Genomic DNA, 23,164 nt, shown 5'->3' on the forward strand with positions numbered 1-23,164 from the left:
GCTGCAATTAAAATCAGTGGTAGATTGTATTTTAAATAAATTATTTCAAACAATCAAGTATACTGTGATTCTCACAAGCCAATTTTTGGATTTTGCAGGGCACGAAATTCATCTTGTTGAACTAATTCAAAGTTTGTGAATTTTATATATTTTTTTAAAAGATTGGGTTGTCTACCATTTGAACAACCCCTTTGTAAATGATGTATTTCCCCATGTAAAACAAACAGAACAGGTACCATCCCCTGTGTCAGCGCTGTACCAGTGATGTTGGCGTTGGGTCTGATGACGCTCACGTAACATTGTTATGCCGTGTAAGCTCTGCATCCCGTCAGGGGCCACTAATGGGCTGCAGCGCTCACTCTTGCCTTGGATGAAACTTAAACATCTGAGGGAGGTGTGTGTTCTGCAGCCCTTAGTGACTGCTGATTGGCTGCAGCGCTAACGTGGTATAACAACTGCACCACCGGGAATGGCACTGATCCAAGAGGGGAGTATCTTTTTTTACTCAAAATTGCTAACAGTAAATAACATGTTTAATATCTGGAGTTGAGACATTAAATATTATAAACCAAATATTCACATAGCACATAATGGATAGATGTGGTTAGGAACAAGAAAAATAATAAAGTTCCCCTACACAATTTAGGGAGGGTGGAGTACTCCTATAACATGCAAACCCAGAAAGAGAAATGGAGTAGCCGTGAACCACCAAATTTTATTAGAACGCGTAGAACAATTGCAGAACTATTTGGTGGTTCATGGCTACTACGCTTCTCTTTCTGAATATTATAGTATAACAATAGTATTTTATTTTAGGCATTTTATTTTAACCATTTTTTATAAATCATGCTGAAAAACTATACATATATTTTTGTACATTTTTATAACTTGAAATATGAATACAATTTCTAGACCTTATCTACTTTGATGCCCACCCATTTTACAGCTTACTTATCAATCCCCTGCTCTACACACTGAGCCAAAGTGAGGAGTAAAAGCAGAGCGCTCAATGGGATCATACAGAATGGCTGCAGATCACAACATGAGGGGATGGATGTCTGGCTCCGGCACTTTCCACAGCAGCAGTCTCCTATCGGGAGAATCACTGTGTAACTGAAAGCACACAAGGAACTATGCAGGTGCAGGCATTACATTCCTAATAAGAGTAAAAAAAATGCTTGAGTGACCCATATTTCAGAGAATTCCCACTGAAAATGGAAAATTGGCATCACATTTGTAATTAGTACAATTTGTTATTTGGTGGTGTATACCATATCATCTGCGCAGAGATACTCATGGAAGTACTGTATAACTAGAACTAGGTTAGACCCAATAGACCATAATGTTTGTTGTCTGGCTTTGTTAAGTAAACAGGGCAGCACATAAAATAACCCAGAATTTTAAACACTTGGTTAAACACATATATTTAATAGAAAATGTACATACAAGATGACAAATAAAAAATGTTAGATGAAAAGATATACAATTAGTTAGCATATGGCTCTAGGGACTCCGCCAATCATCTGACTGAAGGGGCTACATCCCCTAATATGCCACATTTGATTCATTATTTTCCAACTACATCAGCCTACTTTTAAAAGTGGTTATGCCTGATATTACAACTTAGTGCAGCTTAGCTCTAACTAGTTTGTCACTTCAGGTATATCCACTAGTAAAAAAGGGGTGCTAAGAATCAGACCCCCAAAATCAGACCCCCAATTTTAAATGGAATCTGTAAGTAAGATCAACTTTCCATGCTAATATGCAAATTGCCTCTTCAGAGAGGAAGAGTAGAACTCTATAGCGCCACCTGTTGGAAGAAGCGATCTTACAAGTCACTATTCACCCTCTAAGGAGCCTTGCAATATAATTTAAGATAAAAGCAAAATCAGAATCTCAATTTGCAGACACGGTGTTTTGTGGTATTGCCCCTCGATGGTGCAAAGTATGAGACCTGATTTGGCTTTGATGAGAGGCTAAGAATGGGATCTAAAGGTACCGTCACACTCAGCAACTTTGCAACGAGAACGACAACAATCCGTGACGTTGCAGCGATCTCGTTGTGTTTGACACGCAGCAGCGATCTGGATCCCGCTGTGCCACCGCTTGTCGGAGCTAGAAGTCCAGAACTTAATTTTGTCGCCAGGTCGGCGTGATTCGTCATGTTTGACATCAAAAGCAACGATGCCAGCAATGTTTTACATGGAGCTAACAACCAGCGAGAACGAGAAGTGAGTCGCCGTTACGTCACTGGATCGCTCCTGCATCGTTCTGCTGTTGCTGTGTTTGACATCTCTACAGCGAACTAAACAGCGACGCTCCAGCGATCGGCTCGTTGTCTATATCGCTGCAGCGTCGCTGAGTGTGACGGTACCTTAAGGGGTAAGTAGTAGGGGCAAGGAGCAAACTTACCCCTTAGATCACATGCTGATATGGGCATTCAGGTCTTTGAAATGTAAATCCATCAACACCTTTAGATCTTCTATCTTTTGCTGCGTTCCTGTGAAATCAGCGTTTTGATTTCTATGCAAATGAGGTGTTGAGTGCTCTGGGAATGATTTCTGAGTGTCTTCTTCCAGAGGTTGGTTCCGCACTCAACACCAGCCCCTTTAGCTTAATTGACAGCTCACTGACTGTGGGACATCAGGCACTAAGCAAAGAAATAAAACCGTGAGCGAGCTACCGATCACACCAAAGATGATGGTGCTTGGTGGGCAAACAGCCTTGGGAAGCAGTGGCTCCTTAAGCGCTATGAGCACTTACCACCTCATTTATTAGTGGAAGCCCTAGTACTCGGGAATGCAGCAAGAGATAAAAGATATAAAGATGCCATTGACTTTACATTTCAAAGACCCACATGCTCATACAGTATATGAAGTCATTGATAGCTATCAAACAAAGACAGTTGATATGATGGACACAGTTTGTATATTGCATGCATATAGGAATAATGGCCAATATGAAGAAAATACATCAACCTGACTGATTCAAGTGTTCCTCCTGCAAATCAAATTTGATCTAGAATCTGATCTTAGATGTAATGTTCTCATATGTTCAGATGACATGTCTTAAGTGGCACTTACATCATTTGGAATCGTGAGTTCATGGGAACTGGTTGGGGATGTAGCATCCAGTCCTGTTTAAATTAGAAAAACAGGTAAAAAATGTCATAGGCAAAACGCAGATCTAAACAAGTTACAGCATATGCATACGTTACTCGTCTTTGATGTAAAGGAAAATGATACAAACTGCAGCAAAGAAAAGTACAGAACTTACAGCAACATGGAAATGGTTATCAAAAGGGAACCGTAAAATAGTTTGCTTAGCGTTGGTTTAATGATGAGCAATAGTAATCCTGTAGCCCAATACTATATGTTACAGGATCAATGTTAGATAGCAAAACATGGAACTAAATTGAATGTCATAAGTATACACTCAGGTGAAGCTAGAAATTGCCCTTTCTATCTGCCTGCTGTTCATGAGCAACGCTGCCTTATAGAAATAAAAACAGAAAAAAAATATTATTTGATATAGCTAAATGAAAAATAGTGGGATTCAGGAAGGATAACAAGGAAGACAAGTGGTATTTAAATAAATAGGGTTAGTGGTGCCTGAGAAACCTTGGGGAGGAAGGCTTATTGGGAGGAGGAATAGAATATACTGTAAGTTGCATACATTTGTTTTAAATGGGAGTGAAGACAAGGAGAAAGGAGAGACAAGGTGTTCGGGAAAGGCTTACACTGACAAGATGCATTATATTATTAAATCAGGAGCATGGTTAAGGAGCAGAGCAATAGCTACAAGGTAGAGGATTGGAGAAGACAAAGCACGTAAAGATCACACACATAGCACACATATACTTTATCATGTACAATTATGCCAAAAAGAGAGCTACATATTCACTGATTTTGAGTGATTTTTCATTTATGGATGGCTATAGGCTGCTTCCATTACATGTAATAGGGCAGATCTATGTGATATGTATGCAGTAAATTGTGCCTCATTGGTTACACGTCTACTCTGTACATGATAAAAGTACATTTCTGAACATTACCTCTCAAGCATGTGTCCAGCGTCAAACTGTACATATTTCTCTATAAGGCTGCCACAACCTAAGGAGCCTCTGCTTCCATATATTTCATTCTAAGATAGCCATATTGGATATAGTATAAGAATGCAAGTTGTGTGCTTATTTCAGATCTGATATTGAATTTCCCAGTGTTTCTACTTGTCTTTTACCTCTTGTAAAACATCTTCTCTGACTGTACAGATCAGATAGTCTGTCAATGCACACACATTACTGTACACTGGCACATGCTTGAGTATGTTAGTCTATTTCCTAGACATTACAATTAAAGGGGTTATCTCGTGTTCATAAAGGGTTAAAATTGCCAAGTGATTGTAAAAGCAAGCAACTTTGCAATTTATTTTTTTTATACTTCTCTCCATTCTTTAGAAGAGAGACATCAGTAATTTCATAGTTTACATCTCTTTGCCTATGTTACCGCTTTCCTAAGAAAAAGGAGCCTGCGGCTGCAAGCTGTTTACTCTACAGCTTGCAAGCGCTGCTCTGAAGCCCACCGAATTACTAGATTTGGCCAGCATTAAAGCCAATTTGCCCCTCTCATGATGCCCAGGCAGAGCTGTGTCTGCTAGCAGCACCCGAGAGCGCACAGTTCTGGCCAGTGACACCGCCATGCCAATGATCCGAAGTATCAATCTTCAGTGGCACACCGCCCATAGCAAGCAGGAAGCCGGGAGGCATAGGAGCAGTGAGCACCAGAAGAACAAACAGTAGATAACCCCTTTAAGTATGACATTAATGGTATAAAATAGGTAAAGCAAGGCAGATTACATTAAGAAAGGTAAATGAAGCGCAAAAACACAACAAGGTGCATTATGAGAAGAAAGTAAATGGATATCTTGGTCACTGACTGCATTTAGTAGACAAAATGATGTCATGACCATGGAAACAAAGGTGTTAAGAAGTAGGACATTCTCAGGGGGTCATGGGTACGTACCAGGGAAACCAGGGGTGGTCTGCCCAAGGGGAGTAAAAGGGGTATGCTGCATAGCCAACTGGTGAAGCTTGGTCAACTGCAGGGCAGGATGGGAAATTAGAACTAACCAATCAAATGTAATTATATCAGAATACAGAAAACCATCTATTGTTTAAAAAAAACCATTTATTAAAAAAAAAGAAAATAGAAAGAGAGGTTCAATCATTTGTTTCTAAACTACAATAAAGGAACAATAATTAGAAATTACATATTTATTGTTAAATTAACATACAGAATTATACTAAAAGGTGGAAGTTAAATCTGCGCAAAACTAAACAAATGAAAAGAAATAGATTTTACTTTGTATCTGGGCCACCATACTCTCTACGAGTGCTAGATACTTCATTGTGATCATTATTTCATAGCTGAGGTTTTGAAATAAAGTACAATCTTTGCTTCAGAAAGTATTTGCTACCCAGTACAAATCAATAGGTTAAGTCTGATATTATTGACATGCGCTGGACTCACGTCTGGATGTGGAATAGCATACTGCCCCTGAATTGCAAATGCCTAGAAAAGGACAGGTAAATAAAAAGTTACACATGGAAGACTCGCCACGACTAGAAGTAGTGCTACAAAGTGATTTAGTAAAGGATACTGAGACTTTCTGACAAAATGTATATGTGAGTTGATATAAAATGAGACAAAGGGAATACGTGTCATTAAGTATTTGCGTATAGGAAGCCCAATGATAGGGCTTGTTTCATTTAGAAAAAATATGGCTGAAAGGAGATCTCATTTACATGTCTAAATTTAAGTGTGGTCAATACAAAGGACTGGCACATGACTTCTCTTTCCAAAGACTATCGGACATTTATTACATGTGGAGCAAGGGAAATTCCGGAAGCTAAATAGGAAAGGGTTCTTTACAGTTACAGTGGTCAAACTATGGAATGCCCTACCACAAGATGCCGTAACAGCAGGGACTATATCAGAGCTTAATAAAGAGCTAGATGTGTTACAAATGCCATTGTACGTATAATCTAGTGATAGATAATGTATACGTGATAGAGGGAGGTCGAACTTGATGGACTTGTGTCTTTTTTCAATTGTAACTGAATGTAACTATGTGAAGTCATTTAAAAAATATATATATAAATATATACTGAAAATGGTTTGCTTCCTTGGGTTTTTATAGATTTGCAAACAGTAATCTAATATAGTGACTATAATATAAGATACAGGACACTTATTTAAAGCCTCTTATGAAGTCTCCGAGAACAGCGCCAAACCTATTATGTAATTCATTAATTATGCGAACATAACAAATATGTCAGTATCCTATACAGTCATATTTGTAGTAAATGTTTATACATGAGAAAGATGGGGACACAAAGTATAAGTTAATTTGCAACGTAACTAAAAATAGGGAAGACAGCATGCACAATACGTATCCAACTATGGAAGGCATGGCAAACAGGAGAAGTGCTAACAATTCTGGAATGACAAAGCAGCTGGAGTGAACTAACCATGTCTGATACAACATATACTCTTATACTATACCAGGAAAAAGAGAGTAAACTAACAGGTGCTGGTTGAGGTTGGGCCAGGACGGCGTGATTTCCAGCTGAGGCCAAAATGGTATCCGCTCTTACCTGGCCTCCAGCAAAAATAATAGGTCCAGAGGCAGGCTTTGGGCGATAAGGTATAGTGGCACCTTTTGGTGGAGACTGAAAATTACAAAAGAGAAACTCAAGTTATATAATGAAGAGAAAATAAAAAATATAGAAAAATGTTTCTAGGACAAGTCTTAGATACCAATGTTTGAAGTTTTGTTGTTAAAATAACATTTTCTTTCAATTTTAGTGGCATTTGTTTAACCACAAAAAATGCTGTGACCAAATGCTTGCTGGAGAAGTAGGACATTTTAAAAGAAACACAAACTGATTTTCTGCGACTTTTTTCATCTCACTTGTGTCTTTAGTGTTCATTGCTTTTTTCTCATTAAATTGCAACATGTTTTAGGTGTGGAGTTTTATTACACAGTTTTGACCATTTTGTCCACCAAAAAGTGTTAGTGTTTTGCATTTATTGTAGTGTTATTGACATATCACATTATGTCATTTTAAGAGAAAAATAGGAATCACAATATCTCCGAATTACATGACAACCAAATTGCAACCGAAACAGTTATCTTAAGAAACACTATAAAATGGAAAAGATGCTAGAAAAAGTGCATGTTAAAATTCGGGTGTTTTTACATGGGGAAAAATGCTGCCGAAGTGATTGTGAAGGTAGCTTTTCATTTAGCGTATGAATTTTGTAAACCTCAAATTTACTCAAATTTTACTAAGAGGAAATCCAAGAAGTATCGTTTCTCCTTGCGGAGAGTGACATGTTAAGCATGTCGAGATGAGGAGACTGGAAGCCGCAATGCTCCTCTGGGAAATATGCAAATTGTCTCTTCAGAGAGGAAGAGGACTCGAACTCTAGTGCCACCTATTGGAAGTAGCAATCCTAACAGTCAATATCGACCCTTTAACGAGTCTTGTCACATGACTTAGGATAAAAGCCATATTTTCACTATGCTACATCCACTCCACGTTTGCATAATGTGCACATCTGACATAAAGCTGGGGCTGCACACCCAGAGTTAGTGCACATGCCTGATGAGCAGTTGGGCAATGCGCATGCTCAGGGTTTGATAGGTAGTTGCCGTGACGTCAGGGCAGTCACGGCAAATAATTGCAATGGTGTGAGCATGCATAATTTGAATAGGACACTGACTGATCTGTGACAGAATCGGTAAAAGCGCCACCCCTATGACGGAAACAAAAGGTATGTGAAGGAATCCCTTTTTTAAATAAAGTGTTATTTACACGTAATACTGTGAGCTTTTCTTTGAGAAAACCATGTTAGTGATGCACATTGCATAATTATCAACACACTGAGGCCAGTTTAATAGCAAAAAATGACAGGACAGGTTCCCTTTAACGATTCTTGCCAGATGACTTAGAATAAGACGCTAAACCAGAAATTCCAATTGAAGAGACGTAAGTCGGGGTGTTGCATGGGTCTGTAAATGGATTCTTTGGTTTGGCTTTATGATTTATTTTTTATTTATTTTACTCATATCCTAAGTCACGTGGCAAGGCTTTTTAAAGGGACAATATTGACATTTAGGATTGATGCATCGAATAATTGGTGCCAGAGGCAAAGTTCTTTTCCTTCTGATGAGGCTAATTGCATATATAAATTCCCAGAGCAGCAATACATGGCCTATAAGTCTCCTTATACTGGATTTGCACTCTGCAAGGAGAATCGTTCCCACTTAGACCTCCATTTTCTACTGACTCTATTCAGAATGTTCTTTGGATTGGTGGTGGCTCCAGTGGGTGGACATCCTGCAATTAATAATTTATCCTCCATCCTAACATATATACTTGGTACAACTGTGACACCCCAGGGTCCTGTTTGTTACAGGGACATTGCTTTCCTCACGGGGAGAGTGATGTCACGCTTGGAAGCGATGGAAGATTCCTCTTAACAAGTAATTAGCACATACAACACCGTTCTGACTCCAGGCCAGAAGTGGGAGCTCTACACCAGACTTCAGAGGAGCTGCTCTCTCTGGTTGGGAAGAGGAATTAGTTGTTAGGCAGTTGCTAGGCAGTTGGGAAGAGTTGACAGTTGGTAGCAGACAGTGAAGGAGCACAGAAAGACCCTAGGAACTATAGGAGGCCAGCGACTAGACCTCTCTAAGCTGAGCGCAGAAACCGGGCACCGGGAGCCCGAGGTTGTGAGGAACTACAGGTCCCACGGCAGAACCGGAGGGCAGGAAACTAAAAGGGACTTGCCCACATAATACCTGAGGTACAGCAGCAATCAGAGCCCGGAGTCACCGTGGACAGAGACCCCAAAGAGATGGCTCAAGTTGCCTACCATGCAGGTACTGTCCCTGGACAGGGGAAAAAGAGGACCTTGTTAGACAACTACAGGCAGCAAGGGACCAGAAACCAGCGCATAGTGGAAGGCTCCCAAACTGACCTGTCAATGGGATTTCCACTTGTCTTCAGGTTGTAGACTCTTTCTACAACCTGTTGCCAGTACCCTGGACTGAGGCTGCTTAACACGAGTAAACCAGGTAAAGACTACAACCCTGTGTCCTCCATTTATTTGCCGGCATTCAACATCCCTGCCAAACACATCGGGAGCCCTGGGGACCCCGCTTCACCTGTAGGAAGCGACACCATCTTTGTTGCAGCATCATCGCCCCCAGAGGACCCCTTTAAGCAGCGTCAGTCACCTCTGACCAAAAACCACAGGTGGTGTCATGAGCTTTCATTGTTTCCACAACCCCTTTAAAGACCGTCCCTTTTACTTGGGCACCCAGGGCCACGGACCGAATCGCTGCCACCGTGACCACCCCTTTAATTGGGACCAGACCCAGTACAGAGTATCCCCACTGCCCTGACGGGCGACTCACAACTCCATTAACATTAATAAAAAATGTTAGAATACTATAAACTTAAAGGGGTTTTCCTCAAATCACAATGTGGTCTCTTTAAAGGGACACTGTCACCTGGATTTGGAGGGAACAATCTTCAGCCATGGAGGCGGGGTTTTTGGGTTTTTGATTCACCCTTTCCTTACCCGCTGGCTGCATGCTGGCTGCAATATTGGATTGAAGTTCATTCTCTGTCCTCCATAGTACACGCCTGCACAAGGGAAGATTGCATTGCGCAGGCGTGTACTACGGAGGACATAGAATGAACTTCAATCCAATATTGCAGCCAGCATGCAGCCAGCGGGTAAGGAAAGGGTGAATCAAAAACCCCAAAACCCCGCCTCCATGGCTGAAGATTGTTCCCTCCAAATTCAGGTGACAGTGTCCCTTTAATAATGTGCATGTATAGTTATTGATTTTTGTCAATATAACGTATTGTTAAAGGATGGTCCGAAATCAAAATTAATTTTAATCGCAAATGGCTATTTATTTGAAGTAGTCCACCCATCAAGTTTTTATCCTCTAAATATATACCAATTATCATATTATATGGCACTGTATACTTACAATTGCTCATTTTGCCCTTCTACCTAGTGAATTCTTCTATTTTCCAATAGGTCTATGACATCAAGTGACTGAAGACTGACTAACTGAATCCTTCTTAGATCTATGTAGAAAAGTACACAGTGTTGTATAATATGATGAGTGCAATATATTAAAAGGATAAAGACTTTGATGGGAGGGCATCTTTAATGCCATAATCTAATCTATTTTCTAATAAACCTTAATTAACAATTCCCTAGTCCCTACCCTTCCTTAACTACAATATATAACTACTTTTTTTACAACTTCTTTTTTAATGACACATTGTTTGAGAATCCCAATGCATGCTGGGATACTCAAAAGAAGCGCCTTCATCGGACAAAGGCTGTCTAGTCCCTGCTCAGACACTGTGCAATGTGCACAATAACAGTGTGTAATCTTGCCGGCTCAGATAAATATTAATGAGTCAGCAATAGAGCGCACTGTCAGTGCACGATGTATGATGAATACCCAGCTTTCAGAGGCCAGTGACATCACTGGCAGGGGCGGCACTATTCTCTGCAAGCAAGATGTTCTTACACCGGATTGCTACTACTGATATGAGCAGGTGCTAGAGTGCACTGTCTTTTTGCATGTTGCACAGTGACAGAGAAGGATCTAGCCCTGCCCCCAAAATGAAGGTCACCAATGACACTTAATTTCAAGAAGGGGCTTGATGACGCTTTGCTTGAGTATCCCAGCATACATTGGGATTATCAAATGTAGCATCAACAAAAAGGAAGTTGTTAAAAAAAGTAAAAGCAATTAGATAGTATATTTAGGGAAAGATAGGAATTTTTAATTACCGTATTTTTCGGACTAAAAGACGCACTTTTTCCCCCCCAAAAAAGGGGGAAAATGGGGGGTGCGTCTAATAGTCGCAATGCAGGCTTACCTAGGTGGCAGAGGTGCGGTGGCAGAGGTGCGGTTGCGGGGGTGTGGCGGCAGAGGAGGCGCAGTAAGCGGGGTCCCTTTCCCCAATATGGTGATGCAGCAGGCCCGGAATGCAGCAGAGCCGGGTGAATCCTCTTGTTATCGGTGGTGGTGGCCATTTTCCGGAGGCCGCGCGTGCGCAGATGGAGCGCTCTGCTTCCCGGGGCTTCAGGAAAATGGCCGCCGCGATCTCCATCTGCGCACGCGCGGCCTCCCGCGGCTATTTTCCTGAAGCCCCGGGAGCAGAGCGCTTCATCTGCACACGCGCGGCCTCAGGAAGATGGCCGCGCCCACCGATAACAAGAGGATTCACCCGGCTCTGCTGCATACCGGGCCTGCTGCATCACCATACCGGGGAAAGGGACCCCGCTTACTGCGCCTCCTCTGCCGCCACACCCCCGCCACCGCACCTCTGCCACCGGACCTCTGCCACCGCACCTCTGCCACCTAGGTAAGCCTGCATGGTACGCCAGGGACCCCTCTCACGCCATACCTCTCACTGCACCTCCTGATCCCAGCACCTCCTGATCCCAGCACCTCCTGATCCCAGCACCTCCTGATCCCAGCACCTTCTCATCCCAGCACCTCCTCATCCCAGCATCACCCCACCTCTGCCGACACCTTGCCTCCTGTGACCCTGCTCTGCCACCGCCATAAGATACTGTAAATTCGGACAATAAGACGGACCCCCATGTTATAAAAAATCTTTTTTTCTGCAATTTTCACCCCAAATTTGGGGTGCGTCTTATGGTCCGGTGCGTCTTATAGTCCGAAAAATACGGTAAAGTATATTAGAAAAATAGATTAAACTATGCCATTAAATAGATAGGCATTTAGGATGAAAATTAATTTCTATTTCGGACCACTTGTTGAAAGCTACCCTGTTTGGCAGATATCACCCCCATTGATGCTCCTCTGGGCTCCATTTACCCTCCAGTCGACATTGGACCTGTCCTGTTGTAATTTCACTGCCCCAGCCTGAGAATGCACAATGAGTGCCAACTCAGCGAGCTCCCAGCATACCTCTGCATCCATCACTGACATAGTGTGTTCTACATTTAAAATATACTCTTGTGTAATGTAAGGTCTTGTCCGGTAGCCTGACAGCCCGATTTTATCTAATGTCATCTACATTACCATAGCTATGATCTACAGTCCTGCACTCTGCTCTGCCTGCTCAACAGGTCTTTTATTACCTAGGTATGGCACAAGTAGGGCTGACCAATGATTGATACCTGCTGCTGACATGTCAGTGATGTGAAACTGCAACTGTTGCTCCAATGATGCATATGGCAGAAAACAGAGATGTAGTACTGTACTGCAGAAAGGGGCCGCTACATTTCAGTTAATCGGATCTGTAGTATCTGTGGTAAAGTAGGCTGAATGCAATCTAAAGTGACAGTAGTGCAAAACTTACCCTTATAAGAGAATAATAATTTTATCCATTTTTTTTGTTATGCACAAAGGTTAACACTTAATTTACATAAACTTTTATAATGGGAAGACTATGAACATTTTTTATGTCATTTACCGGTCACCTTATATTTGTAAACATTTTCTTTGCTTTAATAGGGCTTTTTTCATTTTAACATTTACCTTTTTTTCTACCTATAATATCCTGAGAAATCTCTACATATATGTATATATCAATCCACTAAATAAAATTTATAGTTAGCATTTAGGTAGAAAAATCCTTTTGTTCATAGAAGTGCAGCCAGTGGCTCATTGTAAGTTTCTCTACTTCACATCTACTGTGCGAAGAATTATTAGGCAAGTGAGTATTTTGACCAGATTGTCATTTTTATGCAGATTTTCCAGTTCCAAGCTTTATAAGCCTCAATGCTTATTGGATGAAGCAGATCAGGTGATGTGTATGTGTGTTAAGAGGGAAAGTGTGGCTTAAGGCTATCCGCAGACTGTATCAAGGTAGGCACAATTGTTAGTCGGCTTCTTTTCCTAAGACAAAATGTGCCAAAAAAGTGATTTAAAATTCTGAAAAGTCAAAAATTGTTAGAAGTCTTAAAGAAGGATGGAGCACTCTTGAAATTGCTAAGATATTGGAGACAGAGTTGCAAAAAACATGTTGAGAAAAAAATGTGCACATTAACTCATGAATATTTGAGAAGAATCAAACATGAAGCAACCAGGAACCCATTAACCTCCAGTGCTCTCATATTCCAGATCTGCAACCTCCCTGGAGTGCCCAGAAGTACAAGGTGTTCAGGGTCCAGAGACATGAACATGACCACAGTAAGAAAGGCTGAAACCCAACCACCACCGAACAAGACACAGAAATTTCTATGTCAAGACTGAGCCAATAAATATCTGAAGACAGATTTGTAACACCCCAGGTGCCTTCCTTTCGGGGAGGGTGATGTCATGCTTGGAGGCAAGGAGGATTTCCTTTACCAGGTAACGCACCTACATGCAACACATTCTTAATCCAGGCCAGAAGAAGGAGCTCTGAACCCAGATTTAGGGGAGCTTCCCCAGCTTTAAGTATTCTGGTCTGGAGGAGGAGTAAGTTCAGTCTCGAGCAGACAGTGGAAGATAGAGGAGTGAGAGCGTACAATGGGGCCATGCAGCCACATGTGAGCTTCAGCTCCAGGAAAGGAAGATAACCTGAAGGGTTGTGTGTTAGTGAGCATCTGAGGAACAGAGCACAGGAGCAGGAAAGGGCTTAGAGGGGAACTGTGACGGGCACCCTCTGAGCCGAAGTGCAGGAAGCGAGCACCGGGAGCCCGAGGTTGTGTTGAACTCTAGGTCGCACAGCAGAACCGGAGGGCAAAGGACTTTATGTAGTTTGCCCGCACCCACACATGAAGGTGCAGCAGTACACGAAGAGCCCGACCCGACCTGTGATAGAGACCTTATAAAAAGGCTTGCATTGCCCACCATACGGGTACCTGTCCCAGGACAGGAGAGATAGGACTTTGTCAGCAAGCCACAGGCAGCAAAGACCTCGCATACGAGCACGAGTAGGAAGACTTATGAACCTCACCTGGGAGAGGGATCCACCATTGCCTCCAGGCTGGCCGGGCAACATCACCACCTGTTGCTGGTACTCTGGACTGTGGCTGCTTACAACCAGTATACCAGGTAAAGACATTACAACTCTGTGTCCTCCATTTATTTGCCGGCATACACCATCCCTGCCCAGCACACCAGGAGCCTTGGGGACCCCGCTTCACCTGTAGGAAGCGTCACCATCTTTGCTGCAGTAACATCGCCCGAAAGGACCCCTTTATGCAGCGTCGGTCCCCACTGACTGAGAACTACAGGTGACGTCACGAACACAAACTTTATTACAACTCCCTGAAAAGAGCTTTCCCTTTTACTTGGGCGCCCAGGGCCACGGACCGGGTCGCAGCCACCGTGACATCCCCTTTAAGGACCGGACCAGGTACCGAGTACCCCACTGCCCTGGCGGGCAACTCAGATTCTTCAAAGGTTTTATGGAATGATATGATGAGAGTGACTCTTGATGTTTCTTATGGATGGGCTCATGGCTGGATCAGTAACAGTCACAGACCTTCATTTCTATTCAGACACCAGCAAACAAGCTGGAGGTGGGGTACTGCTATGGGATGGTATTATTAAAGATGAATTAGTGGGACTTTTTCTGGTTGAATTAAAATCAACTTCACAACCTACTGTCCGTTTTGCCTACTGCCAGTTTGGTACAAGAAAAAGTCTTCAGAAAACCATATTTTTTTGCAGGACAATGCTCCATTGCATGCATTGAAGCACTCCACCGCCTGCTGCCAGTAAAGATCTTAACCCCTTTCTACCATTTGACGTACTATCCTGTCCATGTGACCTGGGCCTTAATTCCCAGGGACAGGATAGTACGTCAAATGCTATTAGATGCAATTGGACGCACTCAAAGGGCCGATCGTGGCCGGATGTCAGCTGATTCTCACAGCTGACACCCGGCACTAAATGCCAGGAGTGGTCACGGACACTCCCTGCACTTTGCGATCAAAGATGATTGCAGCGTTCCGGTGGCTGCAGAGGGGCTGACAGCCCCTGAGGAAGCAAACTTGTGTGTTTGTGAAAAGTACGTCAGGGTTGACCGGTGCTCCCGTGCTGCTACTACAATGGGTAAATGTTCATTTGCTATTATTGTGATATTGCATTCATGTATCTTGCATCAGTGCCCCCCTCCAGCGGTTCTTTTTGACCGCTGTCTTTGTCTGCAGAGGGTGCATTGTGCAAACACATGCAGGTTATACTTATTAGCAACTTACCACTGCTTCTCAGTGGGGGATTGCAACCCTCTGAGTCCCATAGTGCATTAATGATAAAGCAGTCAGCGACTGTTTGTGTGGCTTGTTTACTCTTATCCTTCTACATTTGGGTCTGCACTGGTCTCTATCACGTCTGGGTGATAGTCATTTTTTCTCCTCATCATTTAACATCTATTATGTAATTACTCCTAACAGGTTCTGATCTCATATGTGTCTTGCCCTTAAATTTAAAGTTTAAAAAGTAAATGCAAGTTATATCAAAGAAATTTTACCACTAACATGAAGTACAATATGTCACGAGAAAACAATGTCAGCATCACCGGGATCCATGGAAGCGTTCCAGAGTTATAACCTCATAAAGGGACAGTGGTCAGAATTGTAAAAATTGGCCTGGTCATTAATGTGCAAACCATCATCAGGGGCAAAGGGGTTAAAGATGAAGGAATAATGACATGTCCCCTTTGTCATCTGACCTAAACCCTACTTAGGGCCCTTAGGGTAGGAGATTTCTGCTGAAGGACACCTATTTGAACAGTGTCTCGGAGGTTGTGATTGTTGCTGCCCAAAAAAATTGTTCATCAACAGATTAAGAAGCTGATAGACTCCATGGATGACACATGGATGGATGGCTTATGACTGTTATTTTTTAAAAAGGGCAGCTTTCCCATCTCAAATGTTATTTATGCTTTCATTAAGTTGGATTATAATACTAATGATTACTTAATAATTTTGCACACATAGATTCTCATAAGAAATACGGCCATCACTTTTACTTTCTTAAATATTTCTTAAATATTCAGGTTTATTAACGTTTTGGATTGACTGAGCACTGTAGCTGTTCAACAATAAAATTAATCATCAAAAAAACAAATAGCCTAATAATGGTATGTTTTAATGCATCTCCCATTGAGAATAATGGATATGCCTCAATGAATACAATTTTTGCAATGAAGGAGGATGAACAGCATAAATGTAAATCTGTCCTATGGCTGGCCCAAATAGCTCCATGACTATCCACTCACCTCTAACATCACTACACAAATCTGCTTAACACACTGGATGATGGCATCGGGGGTTCCTGAAATCGTCACTGCGCGCTCGGTGGAATTTGGCAGCATGTCTCCCGCTACTTGAACTTGAGCACCTGTGGACTTAAATTAAGACACAAAAGAAAATGTAGCGTGATAATGACAAACCAAGGTGCACCTGCATGAGATCTTCATAGAGCAAACAGTGCAATTCCACAATTGTTTATTCTTCTTTTTTTAACCATGTTCACTAAATCCTAAAATGGACCTGCCCCTATGATTCTCCAGGTCATTACAAGTTCGTAGACACCAAATATGTCTAGGTTCTTTTTTTTTATTTAAGTCGTGAAAAAAAATCCAAAGTTTCTCAAAACAAAAAAAAACTCGCCATTTTCCAATACTCCGTCTCCATTTTTCGTGATCTGGGGCCGAGTGAGGGCTTAATTTTTTGTGTGCCGAGATTACGTTTTTATTGATACCATTTTGGTGCAGATATAATCTTTTCATCGCCTGTTATTGCATTGTAATGCAATGTTTCGGCGACAAAAAAAGTAATTCTGGTGTTTTGATTTTTTTTCTCGTTACGCCGTTTATTGATCAGATTTATTATTTTTATATGTTGATAGATTGGGAGATTCTGAATGCATCAATATCAAATATATGTATTTTTTATTGTTTTATTTTGAATGGGGCGAATGGGGGAGTGATTTAAACTTTTCTAATTTTTTATATTTTTAAAGACTTTTTTTACTTTACACTTACTGCAGTAGTCTCCATGGGAGACTAGAAGCTGCGATCATCCGATCACCTGTGTTCCATAGAGCAGGGCTGCAGCCCAGCTCTGTGTAGTAGAAATACTGAACGTGACCATTGGGCGGCGCTCACAGCTATGACAACCAATGGGGTCTCCTGCAGACTGGATCATGGATTCCACCCACGGCTGTTAGGGGCACATGTCAGCTGATGAAATTAGCTGACATGTCTCAGAAAAGTTGCAGGCTCATCGCCGGAGCCTGCAGCAAACAGGGGAGCCAACCTCAGCTGTAACTATATGTCTAAGGCGAAAGGGGTTAACTGTTAATGACTAACGATAAACGTCACAAGATGATCGGAACCAAGTTTTGAAAAGTAAATATTTTAAAAATAGAAATCTGGTGGGTACTGCCCAGGAGCCCATCAGAAATGGGGCTTAGGAGAAAACTACAATGCCGGGAGTTTAACTCTTTAGATGCTGCAATCAATTGTATTAAGCGTATTAATAAAATTGATAGTAATGAAAATAAAAACAGTAATTTACCAAAAGTGGCAACAAATCACAAGTTGCCCATCGTTATTGACCTGCATTTTTTATTAGAATATATAAACACAAGTATTTGTCCTGGAGGTCAAGACTTGGCATCCAGGAACGAAAATTAGAAGTGACAACAAAATTGTTAATTAAAACATAATGATATTTGTACATGAGTTAAAAAATATTTATATAAAATTCAGGAAAGGGTACTAGAGTTGGAAGGCAAGAAGACTCTCAAAATATAAATACCAGTGAGGTATATAATAGTAATATAATTATCAACATTAAGAATAAACACATTGCTGTATTTCTATTAACAGCCGTCATTTAATATCAACAGGTGTAATTATTATAGTTAGCCACTAGATGGCCATATATCGCAAAAGTTACAAAGTGCTCGTGCTTTTATAACAAAAAAGGGGGCGAGAGGGATTCAATACCTAGCTGTCCCAATGAAAATTCGCCAAGCCGATGATGTCGATGGTTGCCAGGTATAGCGGTACATGCACGAGCTGCATGCAACACAAGTTGAAGGTGAGCTCCGATCAATGGCTCAGCAAATTTTCTTTGAGACAGCCCCCTGCCTAAGGCACGCCCCCCGAAGCAGGGCGAAACGCACGAGTCGGGCCGGAGACGAAAGCTCCAGCATTTCCTCATACAGAGGCTAATCTGAGGTATATTAACTATACAACTTTCTAGTTTCTCTGACCTTCTTTGCCAAGACTTTTCCTGCCTATAGGCTTACATGGGCATAACAAATCATTGATATAAAAGTGCCAAGCTATTTTTTGCCCCTAACAAGGAAGTCCTCTGGTATAAATTGAAATATTTGGGATTACTTGAATCCTATCCCGTAGAATGTAAGTCCGCAAGGACAGGGTCCTCTCCCCTCTGCACCAGTCTGTCATCGTAAATTTATTTATTGTAAACGATATCTAGAACTTTATATGTAATCCTTTCACATGTACAGGACCATGGAATTAATGGTGCTATATAAATAATAATAATAATAATAATAATAATCATTTTGTGTATTTTTTTGCTAAAGCCACAAGCACTTTTTAACTTTTGAGATATATGGCCATCTAGTGGCTAACTATAATAATTACACCTGTTGATATTAAATGGCTGCTTTTCAATAGAAATTCTGCAATGTGTTTATTCTTAATGTTGATAATTATATTATTATTATATACCTCACTGCTGCGTATATATTTTGAGAGTCTTCTTGCCTTCCAACTCTAGAACTCTTTTCTGAACAAAATTTTGCTGTGAGCTTGAGTTTGATTCGATATTCAGGTCACAGTAACCCAAGCAAGTAATTGAGTCGGTGGAAAACATCGGACTGCATTTGGATGACAGCTGAGTGCAGTCTGATTTCCACAAACTGGAAGAATGGAGAAGATGAATTCTTTTTTCTCAATCTTCTTATCTAAAAGAGTCAGATAACCATCTGATTGTCTTCTAGCACTGAGGCTTTATGGAAGGGCTTTTAGAGTCCCTGTACGAGTCATCTTTCCTCATAGCGAGGTAGGGACAACTTGGTGGCATTTAGAGATATAAACCCCTGCCTGGGACAACTTTATTCAAGATGTTTCATGACAAGCATACTCTTTCTTCTACAATGGACTCCTCTGTAATGGGCTTTCAGAGTATTTTTCTCAGTGGACTCGGCTCCAGCATGAGGCTCAGCTTCCTTCCCTTATGACTTGTTGTCTCAGTGCTAATGCACACCTGGTTTCTTTGGTAATCTTGCTGCAATCATCAGGTAGTAGCGTGCTGCATCCACATGCTTTTCCCATTTGGCTCTGCCCAGGGCCGGACTGGCCATTTGGCAATTCTGGCAAATGCCAGAAGGGCCGATCTGGTTGTGGGCTGCCTTGGGTGCTACATTATTAACAGAATCAATGTTCTCAAGACACCCATACTGTTAACAGTTGTGACGGAGCACAAAGCCGGTCACTCCATCACTTACCTCAGCAGGCCATGGGTATAATTAGAAATATTGGTGTTGTAGTGAATCTTCCTTTCCTCCATCCAGGGTAATATTAGTAATATATCCCCATCTTTTACTTGGGGACGGGGACAACATGGGCCTGTGTGATTTCAAATGCCAGGGCTGAATTTCATCCCCAGTCCGTACCTGGCTCTGCCTCAGCCAGCGGCATGCTTCTACTACCAGCTCAGTCCTGCTACTCCTGGTGCTGTCAGCACCCACAACTTTGTCCAAGTTCTTCCTAACCAACTCCTCAGCAGCTACTCCTGGTGCTGAAGGCACCGTCAACTCTGCTATCAAGTTACCTGATAAGTAACTCTGTTATTCCTAGTATTCCTGGCGCTGCCCACACCCCAAACTCCTCTGAATGATGGCATCTGACAATTGACTAGTCTCTGCTATGCACTCCTGCCACCAGTTCCCAGATGGTCTGCACAATGTTATGCGATCACACTACGGCCAACGAGACAGCAGACGGATTACTGAACCCCACTGTTCCTGTGCTGCCCACACACAATGATGTAGATGCTCCACCAGCCATCCTCCATTTGTAGCTTTACTGGTGTTCACTGCTTCATGTCCAAGTTCAGCTCTGCTGCATCATAACCTTGGATCTGTGCTGCTCACCGTGATCTCTGGTTGGTACTTTCACCATGTTGCACCATGTTCTTCTAAACATATCAGATATTACATTGCTGTCTTATATTTTATTCACCCTATTTTGAAGCTGTTAGGTGGAGTTAAATACAGACAATCCTTTAAACAGTTACATTTCATCCTGTGCCCATAAAAGTAAGCTTGTGTAGGTTACAGTGAATGTCATTATCATGTTTTATCACTTTCCTGGTCCCATTAAACACAACTAATGTTATAGATTTGTATTACATAATCTTTGTCATTTACCGTATTTGTTTTAATTAATTAATTTTCTAGTTGTTCCATAATTTTGGGTGGTCCTTGTGTTGTCCAGAAAAAAAGAATGAGGTTAGCATCTATTTTACCCCCGTAACTCCTCTGAATCCACCAACTACACTCCAGAGGGGTTGGCTTTAGTTTATTCTCGTACAATAGACTGTTTAGAAAGTCAGTTCTATGCTCACAGAACAATCACTGATACAATTCTCTGCACCATATGTCCTGGTGGAAGATGTGCTGCCAAAAGCAATGATTTCCATAGGGAAGCTATCATCAGAAAATGACCTATTGTTTAAATCAGGTTTTTGGGTTACACATATTTTAACATTTTGTGCCCATGTTTGTTTTTCATATCATATTTATTGCAAAACTAAATTAATAATCTTGCAATTTTCACAGTGACAACTGAGGCTTCTTTAGATTTATACTATATATTCTTAACTTGAAAAATCTCTTGTCCATTGTTGAAACGTTGTTGTGGAAATAAAATCCATTCAATTCCTCTTGGTCCTAAGCAGCAGCGCAGCCTGATATCGTGGTTATTTAATCATGCTATTTCTTCATGCTTATTCTGTCATTTGGATCCCATATGATACCTAACTTGTGACCTAAAATCCTAAAAATACGGTAATTCTTCCTATGACCTTAGAAAATGTGATGCTCAGTAAAACACTAGCAGTGTATTCATTTTACAATTCTCCCAGGAAATCGAAGTCATATTTATGACATCAATATTCTGTCAAGATCACGGTCTGCATGCAGCATTGGCACTTTAGTGTACAACATCTCTCAGGTTGTGAGAGGAGATTTTTCAGGCAAAAAATATTTACATAGGCTATAGTCTGCTGTTTCATCTTTAACAATGTACTTTAACAATTGTTTGACGTTAAGTGGACTTCTCTCCAGCTTGAGCATGTTAAGCTGGCCACATCATAAAATAGTAGCTGTAAAGACTGAGCAAAACAAGGATTTAATATTTTACTTTCTCCTTTCCATTGCGGAGATACTAGCCTGTAAAGTTTAGGTCATAATTTATGTTATAGGTACTTCTTCCCCTGTATAATGTTGACCAATGATAAGCAGGTAATGTCCCGCAGGATAAGCAAAGAACATGCCCTCCTCCCCACACTGATCTCTGCAAACCCCTCCAGATCTCATTTTACAGTGCTGTTAGTGAATGTGTGTGAGAGAGGAGTAGGGAGGAAGGATGAGAGCTGAAAGAGATGAAAACTTGAAGGGTTTATAATGATACCAAAGGACACAAGAGAAAAAGTAAAGGTCATACAAATCGGGATCACCACAACAAGGATTTAGCTAGGATATATACAATTTTTATTAGTACACCACAGTACACATGAAAACAGGTAATAAAGTGAACACACACTTAAAAACAAATTAAAAAAGGCAACATTCTTGTCCCTTGTAACTTCAGCCCGAAATAGGGCTAACACCTGCGCCATAGACCATAGATCAATACCTAATGAGGCAATACCTATGTGGACATCACCACAAAAATACACACAGTTCAATAAAACAAGCTTGTTACATGTATAACAGAAGACAGAGTAAAGGGCAACTTTACCAGAGTATCACATAATACAATGAATACAATAACTAATGCAGCCGTAAAGGACTGCCCCTAAATGAAAACAAGTCCCTGTCTGGCATAGCATAAGAGCAATAAAGCTAACTTGCGTCACCACAAGGGGTTAAATGCAAGTGAAAATACCACGGAGCCCTAAACCCAGCATATAACAAGCTTGTTTTATTGAACTGTGTGTATTTTTGTGGTGATGTCCACATAGGTATTGCCTCATTAGGTATTGATCTATGGTCTATGGCGCAGGTGTTAGCCCTATTTCGGGCTGAAGTTACAAGGGACAAGAATGTTGCCTTTTTAAATTTGTTTTTAAGTGTGTGTTCACTTTATTACCTGTTTTCATGTGTACTGTGGTGTACTAATAAAAATTGTATATATCCTAGCTAAATCCTTGTTGTGGTGATCCCCATTTGTATGACCTTTACTTTTTCTCTTGTGTCCTTTGGCTATTCATATGCTATAGGTCAGGGTGATCCCACTCTATAGGCCGTGGTGCCCCCTCAACATATATATTTAGAGGTTTATAATGATACATAACTCTGAAACTACTCTGTAGAGATGCAGCTGAGCTGAGTTTTGTATCATTACAAACCCTTCCAAATTTCAGCTCTCAGTGCTGTCAGTTCTCACCCTCCTCCCACACTGACTGCTGTGATATGAGATCTGGAAGTTTGTGTACTGATATAAAACTCAGTTCTGCTGAAACACTACACAGTAGCTGCAGAGATCAGTGAGTAGACAAGGGCAAGTTCTTTTCTCCCCTGTATGTTTCTACCTGTTCATGATTGGTCAACCTCATGAAGAATAATAAATATATTCCCCCTGAAACAAATCTCTGGTACCATCCAGTTGAACGATTACATAAATTATAACCTAAATTTTACAAGATAACATCTCTGTAACAGAGAGGAGAAATTAAATAATAAAAACTATTAGTATTACTCAGCTTAACCTTCGTCAGGCTGCATAATTTTACGTTAACAGGCTGCAGAGGTATAATTGTACCTTCATATATACCTCCACTGTGATATTTGACCAATATTTTCTGGACCAAAACTGCCG

At 41.2% G+C, this 23,164-nt stretch overlaps 1 protein-coding gene across 7 annotated transcripts in view; it reads right to left on the bottom strand.

Annotated features, from left to right (window-relative positions):
* LOC138642361 (poly(rC)-binding protein 3-like) overlaps positions 1-23,164 on the bottom strand; it is a 1,684,203-nt gene that overhangs the window by 37,548 nt on the left and 1,623,491 nt on the right. For all 7 annotated transcript variants that reach the window (XM_069730482.1, XM_069730484.1, XM_069730483.1 and 4 more), the window contains 5 exons: positions 16,295-16,423; positions 6,587-6,730; positions 5,529-5,570; positions 5,022-5,097; positions 3,084-3,136 (listed from right to left, as the gene is read on the bottom strand). In XM_069730482.1, coding sequence (XP_069586583.1) covers positions 3,084-3,136; positions 5,022-5,097; positions 5,529-5,570; positions 6,587-6,730; positions 16,295-16,423 — 444 coding nt within the window. The remainder of the gene's footprint in view (positions 1-3,083; positions 3,137-5,021; positions 5,098-5,528; positions 5,571-6,586; positions 6,731-16,294; positions 16,424-23,164) is intronic.

Source organism: Ranitomeya imitator, chromosome 6 (genome assembly GCF_032444005.1).
Source record: "Ranitomeya imitator isolate aRanImi1 chromosome 6, aRanImi1.pri, whole genome shotgun sequence".
NCBI classification, from domain to species: domain Eukaryota; kingdom Metazoa; phylum Chordata; class Amphibia; order Anura; family Dendrobatidae; genus Ranitomeya; species Ranitomeya imitator.